At 43.9% G+C, this 24,672-nt stretch overlaps 1 protein-coding gene across 1 annotated transcript; it reads right to left on the bottom strand.

The window, feature by feature from the left end:
* Positions 1-1,180: 1,180 nt before the first annotated feature.
* On the bottom strand, positions 1,181-24,312 carry LOC142005221 (olfactomedin-4-like). The gene is made up of 6 exons (XM_074982849.1): positions 24,211-24,312; positions 21,342-21,416; positions 15,529-15,681; positions 13,523-13,735; positions 12,339-12,492; positions 1,181-2,754 (listed from the first exon to the last, which is right to left on the bottom strand). Exons 1-6 carry the CDS (start codon positions 24,295-24,297, stop codon positions 1,958-1,960), a joined length of 1,479 nt encoding a protein of 492 aa, XP_074838950.1. The 5' UTR covers positions 24,298-24,312; the 3' UTR covers positions 1,181-1,957.
* Positions 24,313-24,672: the final 360 nt, after the last annotated feature.

Below are 24,672 nucleotides of genomic sequence, written 5' to 3' on the forward strand. Positions count from 1 at the left end.
AAGGATTTGAACCCTGGGCTCCTACAACCCAGATGAATGCTTTAAGTGTAACAAGTCACCTTGGCCAGCCTAGTGGTCTTTTCTTGCAGCTTCTAATAAGGACTGATCTGAATTAAGTATCTAATTCCCAGACAGGGTTCAAAGCTGTGAAGCGCAAGTGGCATTAAGTGGATTTAAACACAACCCTTTATTCACTGTTTGCTTCTGACTACCCTGGGGACCTTCCCTTCTCAGCTTTGGTAAGTGCTGTTTTTAAGTGTCTTACTCTCCACACACATTGACAGTGCTCCCGTGTGCCTGAATCAGGGCTGATGAGTCCGGAAAGTGATGGGGAGCCTAAAGTTAGGTGTTGCAACACTGAACCTACATTGTCATGATGGATTTAGCCTCAGATTGCTCCTCTCAATGTGATGCCATGTACACCTGTGATTAGTGCAGCTCTTGGGAATTATTGGGATTTGGGACACCACCCAAATGTTCCTGCTAATCTTTTCCATCCATGTGCAGAATACGTTTTTTCTGGGCACCAAGACATGTGCATGTGCACAATCAACTAAAAAGCTGCCTGACTGTGGGTGCTCTGCTGATGAGCTGGGTGGCATTTGAATCTCTCCTGAGAGACTGCACAAGCACCCGGCTTACAGGGAACGCTGGGCACCACCACAAAAATGTGAAGCAAGAAATACTCTGCTGTCGTTTAGCTTTTCATTTTTAAACACACCTTCAGTTGAGCTTCTGTGAATTCCTTGAAGGTCACACTCATGGATCAGCTGACTGGCCAGCAATGGTCGTCTTTCAAATTCGTTCCACACATTTTCAGGAAACAGAGGTAGATACCTAGTAAGTGGCAGCACCCGACTGAAAGATGTGTCATCAGCCAGTGAACACATTTCAATGGATGGAAATTAAATTTCTTGTTTAGTTACTGACATTGATTCACATCTTTTTCTTGTTCCAGGAGCTCTTAAACACTCTTAAACACCCAAAGAAGCGTATTGATTTCTGCTTCCAGTATTGTTGGCCAAGCTGGCTTCTTGCTGATCCTAAAAGTTTTCCAGCCATCGCACAGTGAGTTCAATAACTAAAGGGTTAGGACTTTTATAATACTTTATTAAACAAAAAATGATTCTCATCTACCAACCCAGGTTATGAAGCAAAGATAGGATTGATAAAAGAAAACCAGCAAACATTCAATGCATTTTCATAATTGTACATCTCATTATTTCTGACACGAGTGAAATGTAACTATTGATAAAACTATAGGTAGTGTTTAAAAACAAAGATAATATGACTGATTTTGTCCCTTCTGCAGTATTCTGTAATGAGCTTTCATGTGCCATATACACATCCGCTGTAAGATAACTGAAGCCTATGTAGTTATGCTGGGAAAGTATTTGGCTCCTTGTTTTCGGAGTGTTATTGAAAGACGCTGAAGGAAGTCACAGTAAATTGCAGAATGCCAAAATGGCTAAATGAAAGCATGTAGGATGGCATTGCTTCTGTTCTACTGCCACATCTGACACACAGCAAGAGACTGCTTTCAGGGCTGGATCAGCCCCCAGGATGCAGTGCTGAGAAAATGTAAACATCCAAAGGTGGTTAATATCTCCAAATGCACACCAGTGAGTGAGCAATTTCCCTATTGCTACGCATGTTCTATCCATCAATGTCATCTGTAGAAACTATCTTTAAGGCAAAAGCATTTTTAGCTACCTGTCACCATTGTACCTAAACACCAATTAAAAAGCCAAGAACCCAGTCTTGCAACCTGGTATTACCAAGCACAGAACTGATTACTGCAAGGGATCCCTTCCGTGGGACTGCTCACAGTAATACACCCTGTGCCCAGTAGTTATTCTTAGTAGGGTTAGATCCTAATCTAACATTAACTTTGACCAAAGGGTTATACAATCTGACCTTCTGTGATCTCTAGCTGCTGTGCGTGTTCACATCAGTGTCACATAGGTTGAAAAGTCAGACTGTATTTAACAAGGTAGCCATCGTTGTAAACATACAGGGTTTGGTCTGAGGGGTTATAGTTGATACTTTGAATTGTTTCTAACATTTTGTCCATAATTATGCTGATTTTACCTTCCTGTTCAGTGTTTGTGTCATACGTGTAAAATATTTCCTCTTTCCTAGTGTTGACAGGTCTTGTGGCATACAGAACACCGCACACAATGAAAGCATTAGAAATAGCTGGTTTGTACTGCCTTGTTTTCCAAGTCTGTAGCACGTCCAGGGTGGTTGCATTGAGTTTGCTAATCACGACGTTACCTGTGCTTTCCTCTGTTGAATAAATTACCCACAATCCACTTTCATCCACAGCAAAGTCCATATCTTGCCACTGAACACCAGCATAAGAGAAACGGTTACCATAAGCAGCATTGGGCAGAGTTTTCCTCACAGTCAATGTATTTGTGTTTAAATCAAGCTTGCCCATATCTCTCGAACTATAGATATTGTAATACATTGAATTATTGTAAACTGTAGTGCCGCTGCCTTCCCCGTATGCAATTCTATTTTCTGTAAGACTTTTGAATAGCAACAAATTGTCATAGGAATTATGAAGTCTGTAATATTCTAAGTATCTTCCATCTGTGTTCAAAGGTGCAACCCAGTATAGGTCCTTTTGTGGGCTCTGAAGAGAGAAATCCCTGCCCCAGGCACCATACTTGAAGGCAAATCCCCTCCAGTTCAGCTGTACAACGTAGGGCTGGCTGATATTCATAATTCCACCATGGCCACAGCTGCCTGTAAGCAAAGAGACAATGCAGACTTTTCAAATGGCATGATTAGGAGAAAGGATTCACAGCACTTTATTAGAATCAGCTTTGTTGCAAAATACAGATCTTTGTCAATCATTTGCTTTGCCCCATGTCAGCAGCATGTGGATTTCAGGTCTGTGGCTGTCCCAGTCTGAAATACGAGGGTCTTGTCACTATAACTGGGGTCTTACTGAAAAAAAAAAGCCAACAAACCAGCAACAAATGTCAGGGACCTCAGCTGTCAGTCAGTACTTACTGGCTGTAAATAAGTGATCGGTTTTCTGTTTCTACCTGTTCTGTGCTTTCCAACCCAATGGGTGGGGAAATCACACAGAACATACGGTTACAGAAGCATTGCAGATCATTTGCTTCTGCAATGGAGAACAGTTCTGGAAATGTGGGAAACAAAAAGGAACAAGTGGTCTCTCTGTACCTCAACCGGTTCTAGAAGGTGGAGGGAGAATTAACAGCACTAGTTCCAGAGAATCATTTCAGAATAGCATGCTGCAGTCAGAATCACCACTTTAAAACAATACTTCACAATGCCTTCCCTCTGAAGATCTCAAAGCAATTCAGACATTAATTAGCATAGCCCCACAACAGGTCTGTAACACGTAGTTAAATATCCCCAGTTTACATGGGACATAGTTATAAGGTGACCATGAAAGCTAGTCTAATTAGGACCATCTTGTTTTTTCTTACAGTGTTGTAGGAGCTTCAGGATAATTGAAATATCCTGATTCTTTTTCCTTTAATCAGCCAAAATGTTTGGCTTTTTATAGCTACCCCCCACTTCTTGTAAGTGTGTTGCTACACTGAATAGAATTTGCAGTGCTTACTGAGAACAAACAGCCCAGTGGAATGAGCATTCAGGATAAGGAATAAGGTCGGGAAAGAAGAGAACATGAAGGAACCACACGTACCAGTTTTTTTTCTTTAAAAGCATGGTCATTTGACACACCATGCTTCTACATAGCGAAGTTATTTCATAATAATGGCCGCTATTTTGAAATAACTTTGGGAGTGTCTACACAACACAACCTCTATTTCAAAGTAATTTCAAAATAGCAGATGCTTTATTTTGAATTTGGTAAACTTCATTCCATGAGGAATAGCGCCTCGTCTGAAATAGATATTTCAGGAGGAGGAGGGCTTTAAACTAGGTTTGGTGGGGACAGGTGACTAAGGCCCACGGGTAAGTAAAAACCCTGGAGACCTAGGAATTGGGTTGGAAATGGGAGGCTCATGGGTTACAATAGCAAATAAAAAGATGGGCTAGGCAGAACTGGGAGGCAAAAGCAAATCAGTGTCTTAGATGCATATATACAAATGCAAGAAGTATGGGTAATAAGCAGGAAGAACTTGGAATCCTGATAAACAAACATAACCATGACATAATTGGTATCACAGAAACTTGGGGGGCTAATACACATGATTGGAATATTGGTAAAGAAGGGTACAACTTACTCAGAAAGAATAAGCAAACACGATTCTGGGATGCATTAACAAGAGTGTTGAAAGCAAAACACGAGAAGTCATTTTTCAGATCTACTCAGCCATCATTAGGCCTCAGTTGGAGTATTGTGTCCAGTTCTGGGCAACACATTTCAAGAAAGATGTGAAGAAATTGGAGAAGGTCCAGAGAAGAGCAACAAGAATGATTAAAGGTCTAGAGATCATGAGCCATGAGGGAATACTAAAAGAACTGGTCTTGTTTAGTTATCAAAGAGAAGATTTAGAGGGGACATGATAGTGGTTTTCAAATACCTCAAAGAGGGTTTCAAGGAGGAGGGAGAAAAATTGTTTTCCTTGGCCTCTGAGGATAGGGCAAGGAGCAATGGGCTTAAACTGCGTCAGGGGAGGTTTAGATTAAATATTAGGAAAAACGTCCTAACTGTCAGGGTGGCTAAACACTGGAATAAATTACCTAGGGAGGTTGTGGAATCTCCATCGCAGGAGATATTTAAGAGCAGGTTAGATAGACACCTATTGGGGATGGTCGAGCTGGTGTTTGGTCCTGCCGAGAGGGCAGGGAACTGGACTCCATGACCTCTTGAGGTCTCTTCCAATTCTACTGTTCTATGAGTCTATGAATATGGGCTGTGGAGACAGGAAATAGGGGCTATTTCAAAATACGCTCTTTCAGAATAGTTTATTCCAAAATAACTCTGCTAGCTAAGCGTGGTATTTCGGATTAGAGCCCCTGTAAGCAGTGTGCCCACGGGCTGTAATCCAAAACAGGCTCTATTGTGTGTGGACACAGTATTTTGGAACAAGATTTGTTTATTTTGAGGCTTCCCGGTAGGGTGGACACATTATTCAGGAATAACTTATTTTGAAATAACTCTGGAATAAGCTATTCCAGAATAACTCTGTAGTGTAGACATACCCTGAGTGACCTGTACCAACCACATAGCAAGTGAGTGGCATCACCAGACCTAGAACCAACAGTTCCTATTTCAAAATAAAATGCTTAAACCACTAGACAATGCTCTCAGTTAGCAGCAAAGTAAATTTTACCTAAGACCTGAGCTTTATGTTCCTACTAATCAATTCAGGGCAACAGCTGATGAAATCATAAATCAGTGCAGAGATCACAAACGCTGAAAATCCATTCCCAGAGTGTTGTTATCAATGGTTCCCTGTCATGCTGGAAGGGCATAACAAGAAGGGTCCCATAGGGATCAGTTTTGGGTCCGGTTCTGTTCAATATTTTCATCAGAGATTTAGATCATGGTACAGAGAGTACACAAATAAAGTTTGCAGGCAATGCCAAGCTGGGAGGAGTTGCAAGTGCTTTGGAGGATAGGATTAGAATTCGAAATGATCTGGACAAACTGAAGAAATGGTCTGAGGTATATAAGATGATATTCAATATGGACAAATGCAAAGTTCTCCACTTAGAAGGGAACAATCAGCTGTTCGCATTCAAAATGGGAAATGGCTGCTTAGGAAGGAGACCTGTGGTTTGTTTAGTTTAGAAAAGAAAGGACTGAGAGGGGACATGATAGCAGTTTTCAAGTACTTAAAAGGGTGTTATAAAGAGGAGGAAGAAAAATTGTTCTCCTTGGCCTCTGATGATAGCACAAAAAGCAATGGGCTTAAATTGCAGCAAGGGAGGTTTAGGTTGGACATTAGGAAAAACTTCCTAACCATCAGGGTTGTTAAACACTGGAATAAATTGTGTAGGGAGGCTATGGAATCTCCATCACTGAAAAAAATTAAGATCAGGTTAAAAACACATCTGACAGGGAAGCTCTAGCCGGTGCTTGGTCCTGCTGTAAGAGCAGACTGGACTTGATGACCTCTTGTGGTCATTTCCAGTTCTACTATTCTATGGCTGCATCTACACGTCAGCCCCCTTTTGAAATAAGATATTTTGAAATAACACAACCAGACATGAACTAGCGCCCAGGTACAGTAAACCCTCAATATAATGGACTAATGGTGGGGGGACGAGTGTCTGTTACAAGAGAAGGTCTGGTATAGCCAAGGGTTAACTCTGAGAGCAGAGGCTCCTCTGGCTCCAAGCCACCCATGTTCAAGGCAGAGCGCAGGGGCGCCTAAGCTGTGAGCTGCCCACACTCTGCTCTCCCCCAGCTCTGATCCCAGCCACAGGAGGCGGGGACACAGCAGTTCTGCCAGCCCCAGCCAGGGAATCTACAGCTGCAGCAATCCCAGCTGTGGCCAGGGACTGTGGTTTTGCTGATTCCAGTGTTGGCGGCTCTGCCAGCCATAAACCAGGGATCCCATGGCTGCAGCAGTCCCAGCTGAGACCAGGGCCCCCTCAGCTGCAGTGATCCTATTTTCTTTGGGGTAGGATAGGGGATATCTGTTAGTACTGATGTCAGGTAAAATGAGCTTCACCATATCAAGAGTTTACGGTATTCCAAAATAACATTTTGGGTCCACAGCGCTATTTCAAAACAGTGCCATTGGAGCCCACTATGGCCTGTTTTGAAACAGGTGTTGATCCTCTGGAATTGAGGTTTACCAGAATTGAAGTGGTGCACCCATTATTTCAAATTTACTTAGAAATAGAGTGAGTGTCATTTTGATGCTGCCAAAGTTATCTCGAAGTAACTGCTGCTCATTTGAGATAACTTGTCCGTGTAGACACAGCCTATGATGCTATGTTCCAATTACAGCAAATTAGCATTCTTGGGTCAGATTCAGCACAGCATTTAAACAAGTGCTTAAGTCCATTATTGACTGGGAATGGACTGCTGAGACCTGAGTCCACATTTCAAGATATAGCACGCAATGCAGGCACTTTCTGGGCTATAGCTCTGCAAACGGCACTAGCGTGGCTAATAACATGGCCTCAGTACCCAGCACACAAACTGATGTCTGGAGGTGCTCATAACCTCAGTTAAAGCAATGCAACATAATGCAGACGATGCAAAGTAGCTTGCAGCCTGCCAACACTGGAAATCAATTGGAGTCATCTGCCTTACATCGTTATTGTGTATTGTTACCTCTGGCATTATGCTTTGTTCTTAACTGTTGACATATTGAATCTATTACTGAACTTAACTCACAGCAATCCTATTTCAAAATTAAATGGTTGTTAAGTGTGTCTATAAATCTGTGATTTGGTCCAAAAATATTGCTGGTAGTGAGATACTACTAAACTCAAAAATATGCAACCTCAAATAATGTTTCTTGACATTAAACTGAACCCATTCCAGCTTTATTTTAATAATTCATGTGCCATTTCATAAATAAAAAACAAACCTGTGTTCAGCAGAGAGACCTTTTCTTATGAAATAAATAATAAATTATTATTTCTTCCCTTAAAGAGATCTCTCGGCTGAACACTTGTTTGTGTTTCATTTATGAAACCATGAGTGAATTATTAAAATAAAGTTAGGAGCAAGTTCAATTTAATGACATGAGAAATTGTTTGAGGCTCCAAATAGTGGATGTTTGAATTTGATTTTTGAAAATCTCCCAGAAACAGTTTTTTAAAAAAAAAAAAAAATCCTCTACAGCAGTCAGGGCGGGTTATCTGTCTTCTGCACAGGTTCAGAGGAATTCACTGTTCTTTATTTAATCTTAACTGGCTTTGCTGTCTGTATTTTATGGAAAAAATACACAAAAGAAACAAAGTCTCATTTTGTAAATATTGGGAGGTGCTTGAAATAAATCTGAATGAAATATTCAGACTTAAGCATTTTAACCCTTTTAGGGTATGTCTACACAGCAACCTTATTTGGAAATATTCCACAATAGCTGATTTCAAAATAACACTGCTACATACAAAAATGCATTTCAAAATACCACTTCGCTATTTTGAAATACAGCATATGCACACATAGAACCTATTTTGAAATAGCGCCATTTGATGCACTATGGCTTATCTCAAAATAGGCTCTATTCCCTGTCTTAACATCTTGTTTTGAAATAGGCGCTATTCTCTGTGAGGTTTACCAATTTCAAAATAAGCCAGCTGCTATTTCAAAACAGGGCCTGTGTTTTGTAGATGCTGGAATAGTTATTTCTAAATAACTGCTGTTATTTCAAAATAACTTGGCTATGTAGAGCTACCCTTACTACGTTAGGCCTCAGATCATTGAAGTCCCAGGGTTAATGCTGGGTCTTGTCTCTTTTTCAGAGGCGGGCTGCATGGTCATGCAGGGAAATAAGATAAAGGGTGATAAGAAAACACACACGCTTTTTTCTCCTCCCCCGACAGGCTGCCCAGACTCTGGGCAGGGGCACGCAGGGGGAAGTGGCGCTGCACATTTGCTTGCTGACTCATTTCTGAGAGGAAAAGGAGTGAGCTTGGGAATGGTGGGAAAGTGGGATGCCGTGACTCCGTAACCCCACAGCTAAGCTGGCAGGCTGGGGGCTGTGTCAGCAGTGAATTGATTTCCCTTTGCTCCATGAAGAACAAGGCAGAAAGGGGAAAAGGTGGCTCCATGAACCACAATTCTGTGTTGCCCTCAGGGCAGCACAGCAACGAGTCCCTCTTCCTAAGGGCTGCCACACAGTCATGTGCAGAAATCGTCAGTGCCCTGGGGAAGGGGATGTGTTCATTCCCACCCCACTCCTGTGATCTGCTCCATGCTGGCAAATCCTTTCTCCCACATTGATTCCTACTGACACCAGAGGCACAGGGACCTATCCAACCTGGGTCAGTTGGCTGGAATGGCCCTGGTTTCATACAAGCACCACAGAAATGACCAGCTGTAAGTTAGTACAGACCCAACTGAGGCTTTGACTTTGCAAGTGATAACTGGCGCCACTACATTACCCAAAAAAACCCAGAGCATTGCCATTTCTCTTCCTAACACCCAGCTTTACTTAAGTAGGGGGGATATGAAATCAGCGACACTCTCACAGAGATGCCACCACTTCCTCGGGAGGCTAATGCCACGTCCCACCTTGGTGAGGGCTGTTTGTCAGTAACTAGAAATCTGGTGGATTAGTTCCAGAAGGTAAAATGGGCCAGGGGAGGGGGAACAGGTTTGCTTTTCCATTTGCCTGTTACTGTCTCATTTGGCTCATCACTCTCGGCTGAGAACCAGAGAGTTTTAGTCCAGTGCGGCAAAGAGCCAGCTGCTGAGCCCCCGCAGAACCTGGTCTCTGTACTCCTCTCCTGACACACTCAGCTGAATTCAGCAGAAAAGTGAGACAGCCACTCAGTTTGTCTCAGGGATGGAAGAGATGGGACATGTTTCTGTGGAATGGGGCAGTAAATAGCGACAAGGCTGGAAACAGCTGCAGGCATGGTAAAAGTAATGAGTTTCTATAACCAACAGATTTACTCAATCCCATCTTGGCCGGGCCATGCAATAGAAAACTGTAGTCAGAGAGCAGGCCAGCTGGAGAACAGGACTTTCTGATAGGTTGCTTGAGAATAGGCCTGCTCTCTCTACACAGAGCATCAGTGAACAGCACCTCGGGATGCAGCATTTGAGGAGTTGTGTGCCCAAATACTGCAAGACCAAGCAACTTCAATTAATCCTCCTTAGGCAAGTTAGGGATTTTTCTGGCTCTACCAAGACCACTTTACCCATCCAAAATATGCTTAGCTGCTTAAAGGGTGTTGGGGTGTTTTGGAACGCTAGTGTGAATGACCATTTGTGTCCTCCAAAGGGATCCATTCAGGAAATCCAACCAACTCCCTTATTCACCCTGTTTCCAAACAGCCACCTTTCCCTCACCATTCTCTTTGTTAAGGAAATAGACTGAACTGTGTGCAACCACTGTAGGCAGTTCTGGATAATGCAACGTGAAGTGAAATTTTGTACTTTCTTTGCCATGAATGTAATTCATCGGCTCCCCTTCTTTCCTCCCCTTCACACACGCAAAGTCAGACTAAGCAGGTTTCGCATGGGCAGATCATGGCAGGATGATGATCTGAATGTTTGCCTCTATCTAGGTATTTGCATGGTAGGAGCTGATCAGCTCCACTTCTGACCAACAGGCAAATTCCCAGACTCTCCATGGTTGTTCTGGTTCTGGGTTGGAGTAGGAACCATGGTACTGATGATATACTCCCTGGGGTAGACCCCGACATCACAAGCCCACTTGTCTCCCAGTCTCTCACCAAACCTTATTTTGAGCTATTTGAAGTTGGTGGCAACTTGCGTGCACAGGGCATATTGAATCTTGATAGCCTCTCCACAGCTGCACACACCCCTCAGACAAGAAGCCCACTGAGGCTGCACAGGGAGCCTTCTGCTGCCCTTTGCCTATGAGTGAATTGCATCCAGAAACTGTCCAAAAATCACTGAGCTACTTTCTCAACTGGTCTAAACTGTCATAGCCAATGGAGCTATGACAGCTTATGCCAGCTGAGGATGTTGCCTTCCATGTCATTCCTGGGGCTGACAGGCCAGACAGGCCACATTCAAGTCACCTAGAAAGAGGTCCACCAAGCCTGAAATGAGCCCCTCCCCATCTCACATGCACCCACTGAACACAGCACTGTTGTTAAAGGTTTTGGCACTTTTTACCTGTAAGAAAGACTTGTTCTCAGGCTTGAGAAGAAAGCAGCAGCCTCTCTCTATACACCATCACCCTCAATAAATCAAAGAAATGCCCTTCTCATGCTTTTTGAACCCTACGCCCTCCACTGAACTCGTGGTAAGTCTTTCCTAAGGAATAGGAAAGGCCTTTAGAGTATATTTTCCTCTCCTTCCTCCTGCATCATCATCTGACCCAGCAAACAAGGTGCTGTTAATTTTCCTATCAGAGACAAATTGCACTGGCTGCCTGAAGTGCTGGAGAGCCCTGAAGAGGTCACAGAGGGAAAACTTTTACTTCCAACAATTCCTCTCCCCTTCTAATGAGAGGACGGAAATAAGTGATCTGAAGGTGGTAGGAGGCAAGGGCTGGTAGCTAATATAGTTACACTAGGTGTACAGTGGGAAGAGCTCAGCTTTGTTCAAAGGTTTCTCCAAACTTTCCTTATTAGTCAGGTTCCTGATTTGGTAGCCAAATTATTAGGCATATGTGAAAAATCAGCCTTCTTCCCCCATTGTATTATGAAGATTTTACTACTGTTTGCTTTGGAATAATTTGGCAAAAAGAAATCATAAATATGCATACAAGGGTGTAAGTTGGTTGAAAAAATTCTCTTGCCTTCTCATCAGTGACTGGGAGGCCTTTCCCTAAGGAACTCTGTCTATTGCTACAGAATGTGAACTTTCTTAAAAAGAAAGCTGTTGAAATCCTGGCTCCATTGACGAGAATGCGAAAACTCCCACTGAGTTCAGTGGAATTAGGCTTTCACCTAAGTTTCTAACCTTTTTGGATTGAGAAATTTCTGCATATTAATCAAATATAAACTATGCATTGTTGTCTCCTTGAGTCTGCATACAAACAGCTCCAGAGCAGTAGCTGCTGCTCACATTTCCCAAGCAGTAGAGTAAAATTAACAAGACAGGTAACTTTTGTAGGTGTTTTCTATGATCAGGGATAGTCAAAAGGCCTACATTTTTCCACAAAAGAGAGTTTGGAAGAAGAGAAAAACAATTTTCCAACATTTTCCACATGAAAAACAGTGGGGCCGTATCTACACTAGCTCCCTTCTTCAAAGAGTTCATGGAAATGGCACAGACCAGGGAATATCTATGAGGCGCTGCCAAGCATATGCAGTGTGCTATTAGCATAATGGCGGCCTCATGAATTTTGAAGCCGCTAACTTCAAAGTGCTGACAGGCGGTCTAGGCGTTTTGTTTTGAGAGTAAGGGAATTTTGCAGCTGGGCACGTAATTCAAAGCACCTGTTCCTCGACTGTCTGTCAGCACTTTGAAGTTAGCAACTTTGAAATTCGCGTGGCCGTCATTATGCTAATGAGGTGCTGCATATGAGTAGCAGCACTTCGTTGATCTTCCCCAGTCCATCTCATATCCATGCCCCCTTCAAGGAAGGGGGCTAGTGTAGGCATGGCTTAAGAGTATGTGAAAGTGTTCTTTCCTACCAGCCTACTGCTGAAAAATTAGTACCTGTCCAGCAAATTTTCCAAGACCAGCGCTTCATTGTCATGTTATTTAATTCAGTCGTCTTCTTACTTCTGCCATCTCTTTTCATGTGATATATATGCAGAATGCTTACCTGGTGGAATGTACGGAGGTGCAGTAGTTTGATTTCTATGTTTTTCACATTCCTTCAATCGATTTTGAAGAGTCACCATTTCTCGGCGGATTGCAAGGATATTGTTTTTGTCCAGTGATTCCAGAACATTTACTGTGAGAGTCAGATTCTTGATCTAGAGAAATAAAAATTCAGCATGACTTAAATCACAGTCAACTTTATTTCACAAATATTTTAGGCTGCATTTATCATTTCTATGCTCCAGCAAAAGTTTTAGGATGTTTTCCCATGAATAATAATAATATAAAAATAATAATATAAGGAGATACACATCTCATAGAACTGTAAGGGACTTTGGGAGGTCATCAAGTCCAGCCCCTGCCCTCTTGGCAGGACCAAGCACCATCCCTTTTTTTAAAATCTATTTGCCCCAGACCCCTAAATAGCCCCCTCAAGGATTGAGCTCACAACCACGGGTTTAGCAGGCCAATGCTCAAACCACTGAGCACAAACACCAGGTGTCAAGATAATCTACATAACCACAAGAAAAGGTGTTCAATTTTAGGACTCAGTCACATTCTATAATCCTAAAAGGTCACACAGAAATACCAAATAAAACTTATCCGGTTATTAAGTGTTACCTATAAATGATTTCAGACCTTCATAAGTGTCTTGAAAATGTACCTGCCCAGATAAATAATCTAGTCACACACTCATTTAATGTTGAGGAGGACAGTGAGGAAACATGAATGAATTTTCTTGCCACCAAAAGCAAATTATTCACTCTGAATGAGCAAGTGATAATGATGTTGAATATCGGGAAGGTGTGTGTCTTTTCCAGCTCCTGATTTTATATTGATTGTGTCATTAACCTAATATGTTAAATTTTTAATTACTTTGTTAGGGCACAGAAGCTTTCAGACATGGATGTCCACAAATTAAAATTTGTTGTAATAATTGAGACAGAATATTTATTTAATATAGTGGCAAGCAATAACTTCTGCTTTCAGTCACACAAATGATAAAATTTGCCATTTTTGCCATGTATGAAGATACATGTTAACATGTTTAGGCCAAGATTTACTTTAATTTAACCTGATTTAAATCCAGATTAACTCCACTGACCATAGAGGAGATATTCCAAATTCCATTGGTGTAACACAGAACAGCATGCTTCTGAAGGGTGGAATAACCCTCATACCCACCTCCACATAGAGTTGCTCAACAATCACGTTGCTGCCAACCAGTGTGGATTTCAGCTCAGTGACCAGTCTCTCCATTTCACTGATTTCCAGTTTCAGTAATTGAAAGTCCAACTCAGTGTAAGAAACACTGGAGGTCTCCATATGTTCCACTCGGATGGTTAGGTTTCGGATCTTCTGTTCATACATGTCAATTGCTGTGGTATATTGGGTCACCTTTTTTTTAAATAAAGCAAAATTTCGAGTTCAGTTTCACAAAGATCACAGAATCCTGGAATCTCAGCCCAAATCTCTCAGCCTCTCCTCGTATATCATGTGCTCCAACCTCTTAAGCATTTTCCTTGCCCTCTGTTTAATCCTCTCCAATGCATCCACATCCTTTGTATACTAGGGGCCCCAGAACTGGATGCACTACTCCAGCAAAATTTCATTCCTAAGTTTCACCTTTTTGCCCTGTCTAGAGCCAGGGCAGCTACCTTGTGAGCTACCAGTCACAGCCACAGGTCATCCTGCAGCACCTGCTTCTGTTTTCCCCTCCAGGAAGTGAGTGAGGAAAGTGTATGTGGGTGCATCTCCAGTGGAATCAGTACCTGCCTGGACAACTAACTGCCAGCGGCACCCGGATGGCTAAAGAATAATAGGAGCTGAGCTCTGAAAAAGACCCACCTAAGAAAGAGAAAGAAGCCCTATCAAGAGACGGTCAAATCCTGTCTGCTGTTCACTGAAGACTCGTGGTCATACACAGTCCTGGGACAGTGATGATGACTCGTGGTCATACAGGCTACGTCTACATGGCTATTTTGAGCTATGGCAATATCCCGAAATAGCTGCCCACATCTAAGAAACATGCCTGTTGTCTCAAAATGGTTTTTGAGGTAATGGGCATGCTAGTCCGGCATCCCTGTACAGCTGGTCACAGGAGGAGTAAAGGGATGCCTCGAAATAGCACTTTCTTTTTGGCATGTGGCACCATTAAAAAAGAGCCACTAGCTGAAATAGCCTAGTTCAAGATCTACTCAAAATAAGCTACACAATTGCCATAGAGCAAATTGCATAGTTTATTTCAAGGTTAGGACGCTGTGTAGCGATAGCCAGAGAGTCCTGGGAGAGTGGTGATGACTCATGGTCATACAGCATCCTGGAGCAGTGGAACAGGATAATTCTTATTGTACTGAAACGTAAAAGATGAGTGCAAAGCCATAGGAACTCTCTTTTTCCCTTTCTCTTCTCGCCCTCACCACTCTGTAGGCGTTCATCTCAGCTCCCTGACCCTGGGCCCCTTCCTCTCTCTCCAGAAGGGATGGATGATGATACGAACTGACTGCTCCTGAATACTACAAGCTGACAAAGAGAGCAAACTGCTAAGGGGGTCATACAATCAGCTCACCACCCTGGACTCGAAACTACAGCCAGGCACACAGGACTCACTACGCCTTGGCTTCTTCCACTGTTCTTGTGCAACTCTTCAATGGTGTGAGTTTGTCTATGCAAGTGACTGAGTGCAGGAGGGTATGAGTGTGTGGGTGTGTGCTTGAAAGCCAGTTCCCCCTTTTCTTTTAATCCCATAAAGAAGCAGGTCTTTCCCACAAAAGCTTATGTTCCAAAATATCTGTTAGTCTGTAAGGTGCCACAGGGCTTCTCATTGTTTTACTCCAATAGTGGCATTTAATAAAATACATATTAGTGTAAACCTGGGGTGATCTGTGGTTTTACACAGGGTAACACGAGGTTCATAAAGAATAGCATAACTCTTCCTTCATCCATCCAAGAATACCATCTGCCTATAGGCCCAGGAATGAGTCTAAAGGATATTTGAAACTCATGTTATTGTAAGACCCCACTTTCAGCATAAAATATTCAATATTGTAGCATGCATCACCCCTTCCCATGCGATTTTTACATGCCCCCTGGCGGCAGCTGCTTTGAAGACAAAGTGCTGACTTCAGGACTCTTTCACAGTCACTAGAAATTGGACTAGTAAAATTTTTAAAGAGAAAAAAAATCTTTACTTTACTAAGTTCTTTTTCAAATTTCTCAGAAAGCACTCGGGCTGTGATTTCCAGCATTTCAACCTTCTGCACAGGAAACGTGGTGTCTGGCAGGTACACTGAGCATTGGCACACTCCTTTGTCATTCAAAGAGCCGCTCACATTGGCAAATGGCTGTAGAAAAAAGTTTGTTTTAGTAAGCAATAAAAAATTGTCAGTGCTACTAGGAACCCAGAGCAAAGGACTGAGAACAGTCCCCAGCCAGGGGAAAAGATGAGCTGTAATAAATAAAAAAAATAGTGACCCGAGAAGCATTTATTCATCATAATTACTACAACTTTTTTCCAATGAACTCAAAGTATTTTCCTATGTTAATTCATCAAGCTCTGCCACTCCCCTATAGACCTAGTTAAATACTGTTGTAACCATTTTAAAACTGGCAAAACTGTTTTGTTTTTTTTTAAATGGAGAGATATGTCTTACAGAGCTGGAAAGGACCTTGGGAGGTCATTGAATCCAGACCCCTGCCCTCTTTGTAGGACCAAGTGCCACTCCTGAAAAAAAAATTTTTTTAAAACTATTTACCCCAGAGCTCTTGGCCTCTTCAAAGATTGAGCTCATAACCCTGGCTTTAACAGATTAACATGCAAACCACTAAGCTATCCCTCCCGCCTCAGGTCTAACGTCTGACAGTGAGCCAATTGCAGTACAGAAAATAACAATAGGAACTCTTATAGGGAGTCTTTCATTTGCATTTAATGTCTTTGCATCGGGTCCAGTGAGTGCTTTTAGTCCATTAATGTCAAAGCAATTTTATAAAGTTTTATCTGGATTTTTCTAACGGAAGAATCCACAGAAATTGAGCTATTTTCATGGAAAATTGACTAAACCCTATTTTCCCCACTGGGAATGTGTTGCATTTGATATTTTTCATCCAGCCCTAGTAAATAGGCTGTATATCCAATCAGATGTGCATGAGAGCAAAAGATTTAAAATCTCACCCCAAGTCTGCAGTAGCTGGTATGCCTGCTAGTGCAGGGTAGTGAATGGAGTATATGGCAATTTATAACTGCTCTGTCCACCAGTGTGAGGGTATGTCTATGCATATGGGGCAGTGAGGAGGCGGGGATGCACCGTGATTGATCTTGCCCGGATCGATTTTGCCACTTGTGTGAAGGCATGGAAAAATCAATCTCTCTGGGCTTAGCCATTGACCCGGGTTCTCCATGCCGAAGCATGGAGCAAGGGATGTCAGCACAAACCCAAAGAGCCCTGATCTGCACCAGGGAACAAAGTTGATCCTGATGCAGCCATTCTAAACTACACGAATGGTGTGGCTAGAATGACATATCTGGGATCGACTTTGATCCCTAGTGTAGCCCGGGCCTGAGGGGCTCAAACATGTCTTTAACTGGGGCACAAGTTAAAAATAAAATATTGGCTGTTTGAATATTGCTTTTATGAGTAGTTTTGCACTATGACTAAATTTGCCCACTTCAAAGGAAGTGAGATGAACAGGCTTCTGTTCCACACTCATGAACTTACCTTTGATAAGGCCCCTATTTGTGCGAGCCAGTGCCTTTTTATGAAAAAAAAAAAAAAAAAAGACACAGAGAGAGCAGCCAGCTCCCTGTCCCCAACACCAGCCAGTCCCATAACTGGGGATGCTGTGGTGCCAGTACTCAGTACCGGCAAGCGCTGGCACAAAAAAAAAAGCACTGGTGCTAGCTTTGTACTTTCTGTGAGGAGGGGACATTAGTTTATTCCTGATACAAATTACAAACTGCTCTTTATCTGTGTTTAGGTCATAAATTAAATAACTCACTTGGGCTACGTCTACACGTGAAGCCAACATCGAAATAGGCTATTTCGATGAATAACATCTACACGTCCTCCAGGGCTGGCAACGTCGATGTTCAACTTCGACGTTGCGTGGCACCACATCGAAATAGGCGCTGCGAGGGAACGTCTACACGCCAAAGTAGCACACATCGAAATAAGGGTGCCAGGAACAGCTGCAGACAAGGTCACAGGGCGGACTCAACAGCAAGCCGCTCCCTTAAAGGGCCCCTCCCAGACACAGTTGCACTAAACAACACAAGATACACAGAGCCGACAACTGGTTGCAGACCCTGTGCCTGCAGCATGGATCCCCAGCTGCCGCAGCAGCAGCCAGAAGCCCTGGGCTAAGGGCTGCTGCCCATGGTGACCATAGAGCCCCGCAGGGGCTGGAGAGAGAGGATCTCTCAACCCCCCAGCTGATGGCGCTATTTCGAAGTTAGTGCCGCTACTTCGAAGTAGCGTGCACGTGTAGACACAGCTTTGGTGGAGTTAAACTATCAAAACCCCAACAAACTTCGATGGATGGATTCAGCTACTTTTAAGATTATTATCAAGTTAACCACTCTCAGGTTCAGCCCCATTGTGCTAGAAGATGTGTGTATACACAGTAAAAAAGTGTCCTTGTCTCAAAGTCTAAATAGACAAGATAGATAAAGGGAGCGGGGGAAGAAGTATTATTCACCCTGCCTACCACTGAGGGGCTCTGCTGAGGGCAATGGGCATTTTGCCATTGATTTCAATGAGAGCCTGCATTTGACCCAGGAAGATTAAGTGATTTGACCAAGACCACCTAAGAAATTTATTGCAGGGACAAGCATTCTATCTTATTTGCTCCCCCCCGCCCCACCACCATTGGTCTCCTGTCCAAGCACCTGAGAATCTTTAATGTATTTGTCTCACCTCACCTCTGTGAAGTAGAGAAGCGCTATTCTCTCCATTGTACAGATGGGGAATTGAGGCACAAAGAAGCTAAATGACTCGCCGAGGGATGACACAAGAAGTCTGAGTCTGAAGTTCTGACTCCAGGTTTTCAAAGCCCCAGCCAATGCCCCAAACACTGGACCATCTCAAATTCCCAAGCCAATTCCTGAACCCTAAAATTATCCATCCTCAAAAAAAAATACATGGTATCAATAGCTTGAGTCACACAACTCCTGTAAGAACCTAAAAGTTGAGGCCATTAGCAGGAATGTAGAGGGGGCAGATTTCAGCTGAGTTATTCAGCATGAACACTGGGTACAGATTTCAAGGCCTGTATATATTAACATCACATCACGTTCATAGCTTCCTTTCACTTAATATGATCTTGACAGAATTGTTTCATTTCTTCCATTGACATTATTGTACGTTTGGTCCACGATATTGCTGAAATTATTATTATTATTACTACTATTTATTGAGCTCTTCCTGGGTCCTTGGGTCCTTTGATCACACAGCAATGCCAATAAAATTAGTAATTTTAGTCATGAAAAACAAGAAGTCCTGTAGTACCTTGAAGACTAACAAATTTATTTAGTAGGTACAGTAGACTCCTCATTACACGGATGTTGCATTCTTGTGCAACCCCGCATAAGTCAAATTTTGCATTGCTTGGGGGAGCCAGGAAACAGACCAGCACAGCAGCTCTGCTCTCGGCTGCTCATTACTCACAGGAGAGGTGAGTTTCCTGTGTTGGTCAGTTTCCTGGCTCTCCTGAGCAGCAGGCAGCCCAGAGCCAGGGGTCAGCTCCCCACCACCCTCAGTTGCGTTAAACCGAGACACGCACAACTTGAGTTTGTGTATCTCAGGGTTCTACTGCACTGAAATTTTGTGAGCTCATTACCTAAGAAATAAATTTGTTAGTCTTCAATATGCTACAGGACTGCTTAGGTCTTGTGAAGCTACAAACTAACATGGTGACCCCTTCGAGAGTAAGTTTAGTCATGACATCTTTCCAAGCCTTAAATTAAAATATGCTGAAATTCAGCTTTTTTTGTTTGATTGATTGCTTTGTGTATATTTAAAGCTAAATAGGCTTCATTTACTATGTAACAGACAGCCAACGGTCCTAGCCCGTAGCAAGGACTTGATTGCAAAAGTTCTCTTTATAAAATTAAATTGTGTATTAACTAAAGTAGAGGTGTGCAAAATAGGGGCAGGCCCCCCTCAGGGTGTGTGAAATTTCAGTATCAACTGCTGGGTCTCAGGCTCATCCATCTCATTAAAAATGTTGATATCTGTTACTGTTTTTATTTATGTGTTTTCACATTTATACACCGATTAATAAAATTTTTGCATTCTACATACTTATTTTCTTATACATGTTGAAAGGGGTGTTTTCATATGAACATAACTGAAATTTCCTGCAGTTTGGATTACATTAGACAGGTTAGATGGGGGGCTGCTAATTGAAGGGATGAAAAGTGGAGCCCAAAGTAAAAAGTTTGCTCACTCTGACCTAAAGGCTGTGTCTACACTTGCATTTCTCTTTTGAAAGAGGTATGCAAATGAGTTAAATTGAAAATGCAAATGCGGTACAGATTTGCGTATCAGACACCTCATTTGCATATTCTTATGTCGAAATAGCTTGTTTTGACAGAAGAAAACAAGTGTGGACACTGCTCTTTCAAAAGTAAATCCCAGCTTTGAAAGAATCCTTCTTCCCATAAAAAAAGGGAAGAAGGACTCTTACGAAGATGGGGTTTACTTTCGAATGAGCAGTGTCTACTTCACTGGTTTTCTTCTTTTGAGAGAAGCTATTTTGCAATGATATGCAAATGAGGTGGCAGATACGCAAATTTGTACCCCATTTGAATACTTCTTTCGAAAGAGGAATGCAAGTATAGACACAGCCAAAGGTATCTTAGGCTATGTCTATACAGCAGCATTATTTAGAAAAAAGCTATTCCAGAAGATATTTTCTGGAATAGTTTATTTCAAAAGAGCACATTCACACACAAAATGCATATCAAAAGAGCACTCAGCTATTTCAAAATAGAGCGTCCAAGACACATGAGAGCCTATTTTGGATTAGAACCCTTGAACGTGCTATAGCTTAGTTTGAAATAGGTCCTATTCCCTGGCTACACAGCCCCTATTTTGAAATATCTGTTTCAGAATAGGTGCTATTCCTAGTCTAGAGGTTTACAAAATTCCAAATAAAATTGTCCGCTCATTTGAAATGATTTCAAATAGGCCATGTCTACACTAGCCCAAAACTTCGAAATGGCCATGCAAATGGCCATTTCGATGTTTACTAATGAAGTGCTGAAATACAAATTCAGCACCTCATTAGCATGCCAGCAGCCACGGCACTTTGAAATTGACGCAGCTCGCCGCCGCGCGGCTCGTCCAGACGGAGCTCCTTTTCGAAAGGACCCCAGGAACTTTGAAATCCCCTTATTCCTATCTGCTGTTAGGAGTAAGGGGATTTTGAAGTTGCCGGAGTCCTTTCGAAAAGCAGCCCCATCTGGATGAGCCACATGGCTGCGAGCTGCGTCAATTTCAAAGTGCCGCAGCTGCCGGCATTCTAACGAGGTGCTGAATATGTATTTCAGTGCTTCATTAGTAAACTTCAAAATGGACATTTGCATGGCCATTTCAAAGTTTTGGGCTAGTGTAGACGTAGCCATAGTGATTGCTTTGTGTAGGTGCTTGCAAAGTTGGAATGACAGCCCTTATTCTAAAAGAAATATTCAGTGTGGTGCAAATATTTGTAGCCGCATGATGGAAACGAGAGATGCTAGCTGCTGAGCCTCTCTTAAAACCAAGCCATTTATTTGGGGGACTAAATATGGATTTAGGAGTCTAAGTTTATGAAACTAATTTTGAAAATCCTGGGCTCAAGTTTCAACCAAAGCAACTTGACCAAGGACATGAAACCCACAAGACCTAGTATTAGATCTCTAAACCAGCTGATTTCCAGTCCTGAGTTTAATATACTGGACCAATCTCTCTCATCTTAATCATGTTATTTGCTATCACTTGCCAGGAACAGTAAATAATGGTTATACCTCTGACAGGAATTGAGAGGTGCGGGATGTGACTGGAGGTTCGGTCAGATATTCCAGGGTAGGATGAGGTGCAGTCTGGAAAGGAAAGAAACACCTTTTACAATACAACGCATGACGTGTCCCATCCCCATATAAACGGTGACCTTTTCTCCCACTCCTGACAACCAATCAGCATTCCAGATTCCCTAGTATTCTGAACGACTGATTTCTTTAAGGGACCACGTCCAGCAGCTCCAGCACTGATTGGGATTTCTGATGGACGGCTGAGGCAGTTTCATATTTCTTCTTCTCTGTCCTCTTCATACTCCACTGGAGACTTAAGAACTGCAGCCAGGAATTGAGCAGACCACAAGTAAGCCCCTCCCACGTGGCTCTGCCACCCCAGCCTTGCCACACAGCATTATTCACTGGGGGTCTGTACCACAGCACTGCCAGAGGACGGCGCTGGGGTGGGGGAGCCACACTGGAGGAGCTGCCAGAGTTCTGCCCCTTTCCTTGCTGGGTTCCTGGGACAGCCCGAACTGCAGGACTCCCCTGAGCCCCAGAGGGGAAAGGAGCAGAACGGGAAGCCATCAGGTGGCCCTGTGCCAGCAGCTTCTCTGGCACAGCTGTACTGCCCCAGCCCTTCCACCAGGGTCTCGTCTCTCTGGACGGCCGCCCTGCCAGAGACCAGGGCAGGGGGCGGAGCTGAGGAACCGCCATGCCAGAAATGCTACTGGTGTGTGGCTGCCTGGTCGCCCTATGTTCTGCTCCTTTCCCTGTTGCAGTTCCCAGGAGGACGGTTCCCTCTCCCTGCTGCTCACACCCCAGACAGACACAGCAGCGTGGAATGAGTGGGACAGTAAAGCCAGGCCAGAGAAGCTGCCTGAGTTCTTCTCCCTTCCCCACTGTGCTTCCCCAGGGAGCCCTGAATTGACCCCACAGCAGCAGTGTGGCTGCACTGCTACAACCCCAACCCATCCTCCATCAGGGCCACTGTACAAATGGAGGAGGCCCTGGAAGGGCTGGGGGATGGGGCAGTTGCACAGAGGTGCTACCAGCCTGGTGCCACCTCCTGTGTCTTTCCAGGCTGCCGTACCAGCTATAAATATCTTGCTGGTGCAGTGTTCCGTACCGTACCATCCTACTTGCGCTACAGGGTTGGACCTCCCGTGTCCAGCACCCTCAGGACCTGACCGGTCCTGAATGAGGGGATTTGCCAGCCCAGGGCAGGTCTCCTGCCACTGGCCCCTAGCCAGCCTCCTCCTCTACTTCTGGCCTCAATACTGGCTGCTGCAGCCCCCTGCTGCTGGCTCTGGATTCAGCCCCACTGCCACAGGTTCTGGCCTCAGCCGTGGCTCTGCTGCAAAGGGCTCCAGCCCCAGCCCCTGGTGAGGATCTGGCCCAGCTGCAGCCCCTGCGCACTCACCGGAAGCTCTGGGCCCTGGCCACGTCTACCACCTAGGGCCCTGGATGCAGCTCCCACTCCCCTGCTGAGGGCTTGGGAAGGGCAGGGGAGAGCTCAGACTCCCAGCTGTGCTGCTGCAGGATCAGGAGGGGCTCTGGCTCTCAGCCCCTCTGCCACAGGGCAGAAGGGGGGGCTCTGCTTCCAGTCCCACTCCTGCAGAACAGGCACAGCTCCTGGGTAGGCCCCAGTCCCAGCCTCAGCCAAGTACTCTCTCATCCCGGAACATTGCTAGACAAGAGAGTACCGGATTTGAGAGGTGCAACCTGTACTTGCATTGTCACTACCTCAGTCCACAGGACCCTGTATGCGCATCAGGAAAAGAGGCTGAACGTCTTCCACTTGCGCTGCCTCAGGCGCACCCTTGGAATATCATGGAAGGACAGAGTGACCAACACAGCCGTCCTCGAGCAAGCTGGAATCCCAACCATGCACACCCTCCTCAGGCAGCGTCGGCTCCACTGGCTTGGCCACGTCCACAGGATGAATGATGGAAGGATTCCAAAAGACATCCTGTATGGTGAGCTAGCCTCTGGCAAAAGACCTCCCGGACGCCCCCAGTTGCGCTGCAAAGGTGTCTGCAAGAGAGACCTCAGAGAGGTAGACATCGAGCTGGGCAACTGGGAAGAACAAGCAGACGACCGCAGCAGATGGAGGCAGGGGTTACACAAGGGCCTTCAGAAGGGCGAGTTGAAGATCAGACAGCTAGCAGAGGAGAAGCGAGCGCACAAAAAGCACAATAAGGACTTGCCAGACACCCACTACATCTGCAAGAGATGCAGCAAGGACTGTCACTCTCGTGTGGGTCTTCATAGTTACAATAGATGCTGTAAATGAAGTCCTCAACTGAAACTTTAAAGGGCGCGATCCATAGTCTATGCAGACTGAAGGATGCCTACTGCTACCAGCACTTGTCATGCCAATTAGAGCAAGAGACGTGCATTAACAGTGTCACTTAGAACTCAGACAGTGCATTAGGTTTTCAAAGTGCTGGGCAAATAAACCTGAAACACTCAGTTGAGACAGATTTTCAACACTCCAAAAGTGTTGACAACACCCAAAGTGTTTGCATCTGGAAGTTTGGCTTGAGCTCCTCTCAAGCAGGCACCACAGCTAATTAATTCCAACCTGCATATTGCATTTTAACACTATTCAACTTCTGTCTGGGAGTTGCATTTGCCTAACTGATGGCAGAATTTAACTCCATGTCTTTTAAACTGTGTAATTTGTTTTCAGATTTAGAATTAAGGTAGTTTGTTAAAGGCAATATTTTACACTCGCTACATGCAGAGAGCCCACAGAACACGTGGAGATCTGCTAACTTGCCTCGCATAATTTTAAACGTTTCTTTTTTTCCAGCAGCCTGAGTAGCAGGAGGAAAAAAGAACACATTACAGCCTGCAAAAATCAGAATATACATCTTACCGCATTTTGGAGCAAGGTGCTGAGTGTAGTCTGTGCAATGGCATTTTGCAGGAGGACCAGCAGCACAGCCAAGTTTGCACACTTCATCTTCTCAGGAGAGACGTGAAGGAGAAAGGACACCGGGAGCCCTTTTATAGTATGCTCTGGGAATTCCCCCAGCAGGAGCTGCGTGCTTAGACAGAAGAACTTGTGTAATATTTATTGACACTTCTCATAAAGGTGATGACACGCCGGTGACTGAGTCACACAACAGAGAGTGACTGAACATCTAAACATAAATTTTTCATTGCCTGCTATAAAATATTAACCCCCCTTCTCCTCTTGCAACACAAAGCCCTCCCTCACTCCCAGGATCCAATCTTGTTCTCTGAGCCTCACAGGTGATGCAGGTACACAATGGACAGATCGGTTAATTTGATAGGATTGCAATAACTGAAATACATTCTTTTGTGGGAGGAGAAT

Source organism: Carettochelys insculpta, chromosome 1, assembly GCF_033958435.1.
Source record: "Carettochelys insculpta isolate YL-2023 chromosome 1, ASM3395843v1, whole genome shotgun sequence".
Classification (NCBI taxonomy): Eukaryota; Metazoa; Chordata; order Testudines; family Carettochelyidae; genus Carettochelys; species Carettochelys insculpta.

What these genes read in the sequence shown, in the direction of transcription:
- LOC142005221 (XM_074982849.1), bottom strand. Translation starts at nt 24,297, where the DNA reads ATGAAGTGTGCAAACTTGGCTGTGCTGCTGGTCCTCCTGCAAAATGCC. An exon ending in TTGAAAAAGAACTTAGTAAA is followed by an intron (nt 13,736 to 15,528) that starts GTAAAGATTTTT and finishes TTTAAAAAAAAG; the next exon opens with GTGACCCAATATACCACAGC. An exon ending in TTGAGCAACTCTATGTGGAG is followed by an intron (nt 12,493 to 13,522) that starts GTGGGTATGAGG and finishes TTATTTCTCTAG; the next exon opens with ATCAAGAATCTGACTCTCAC.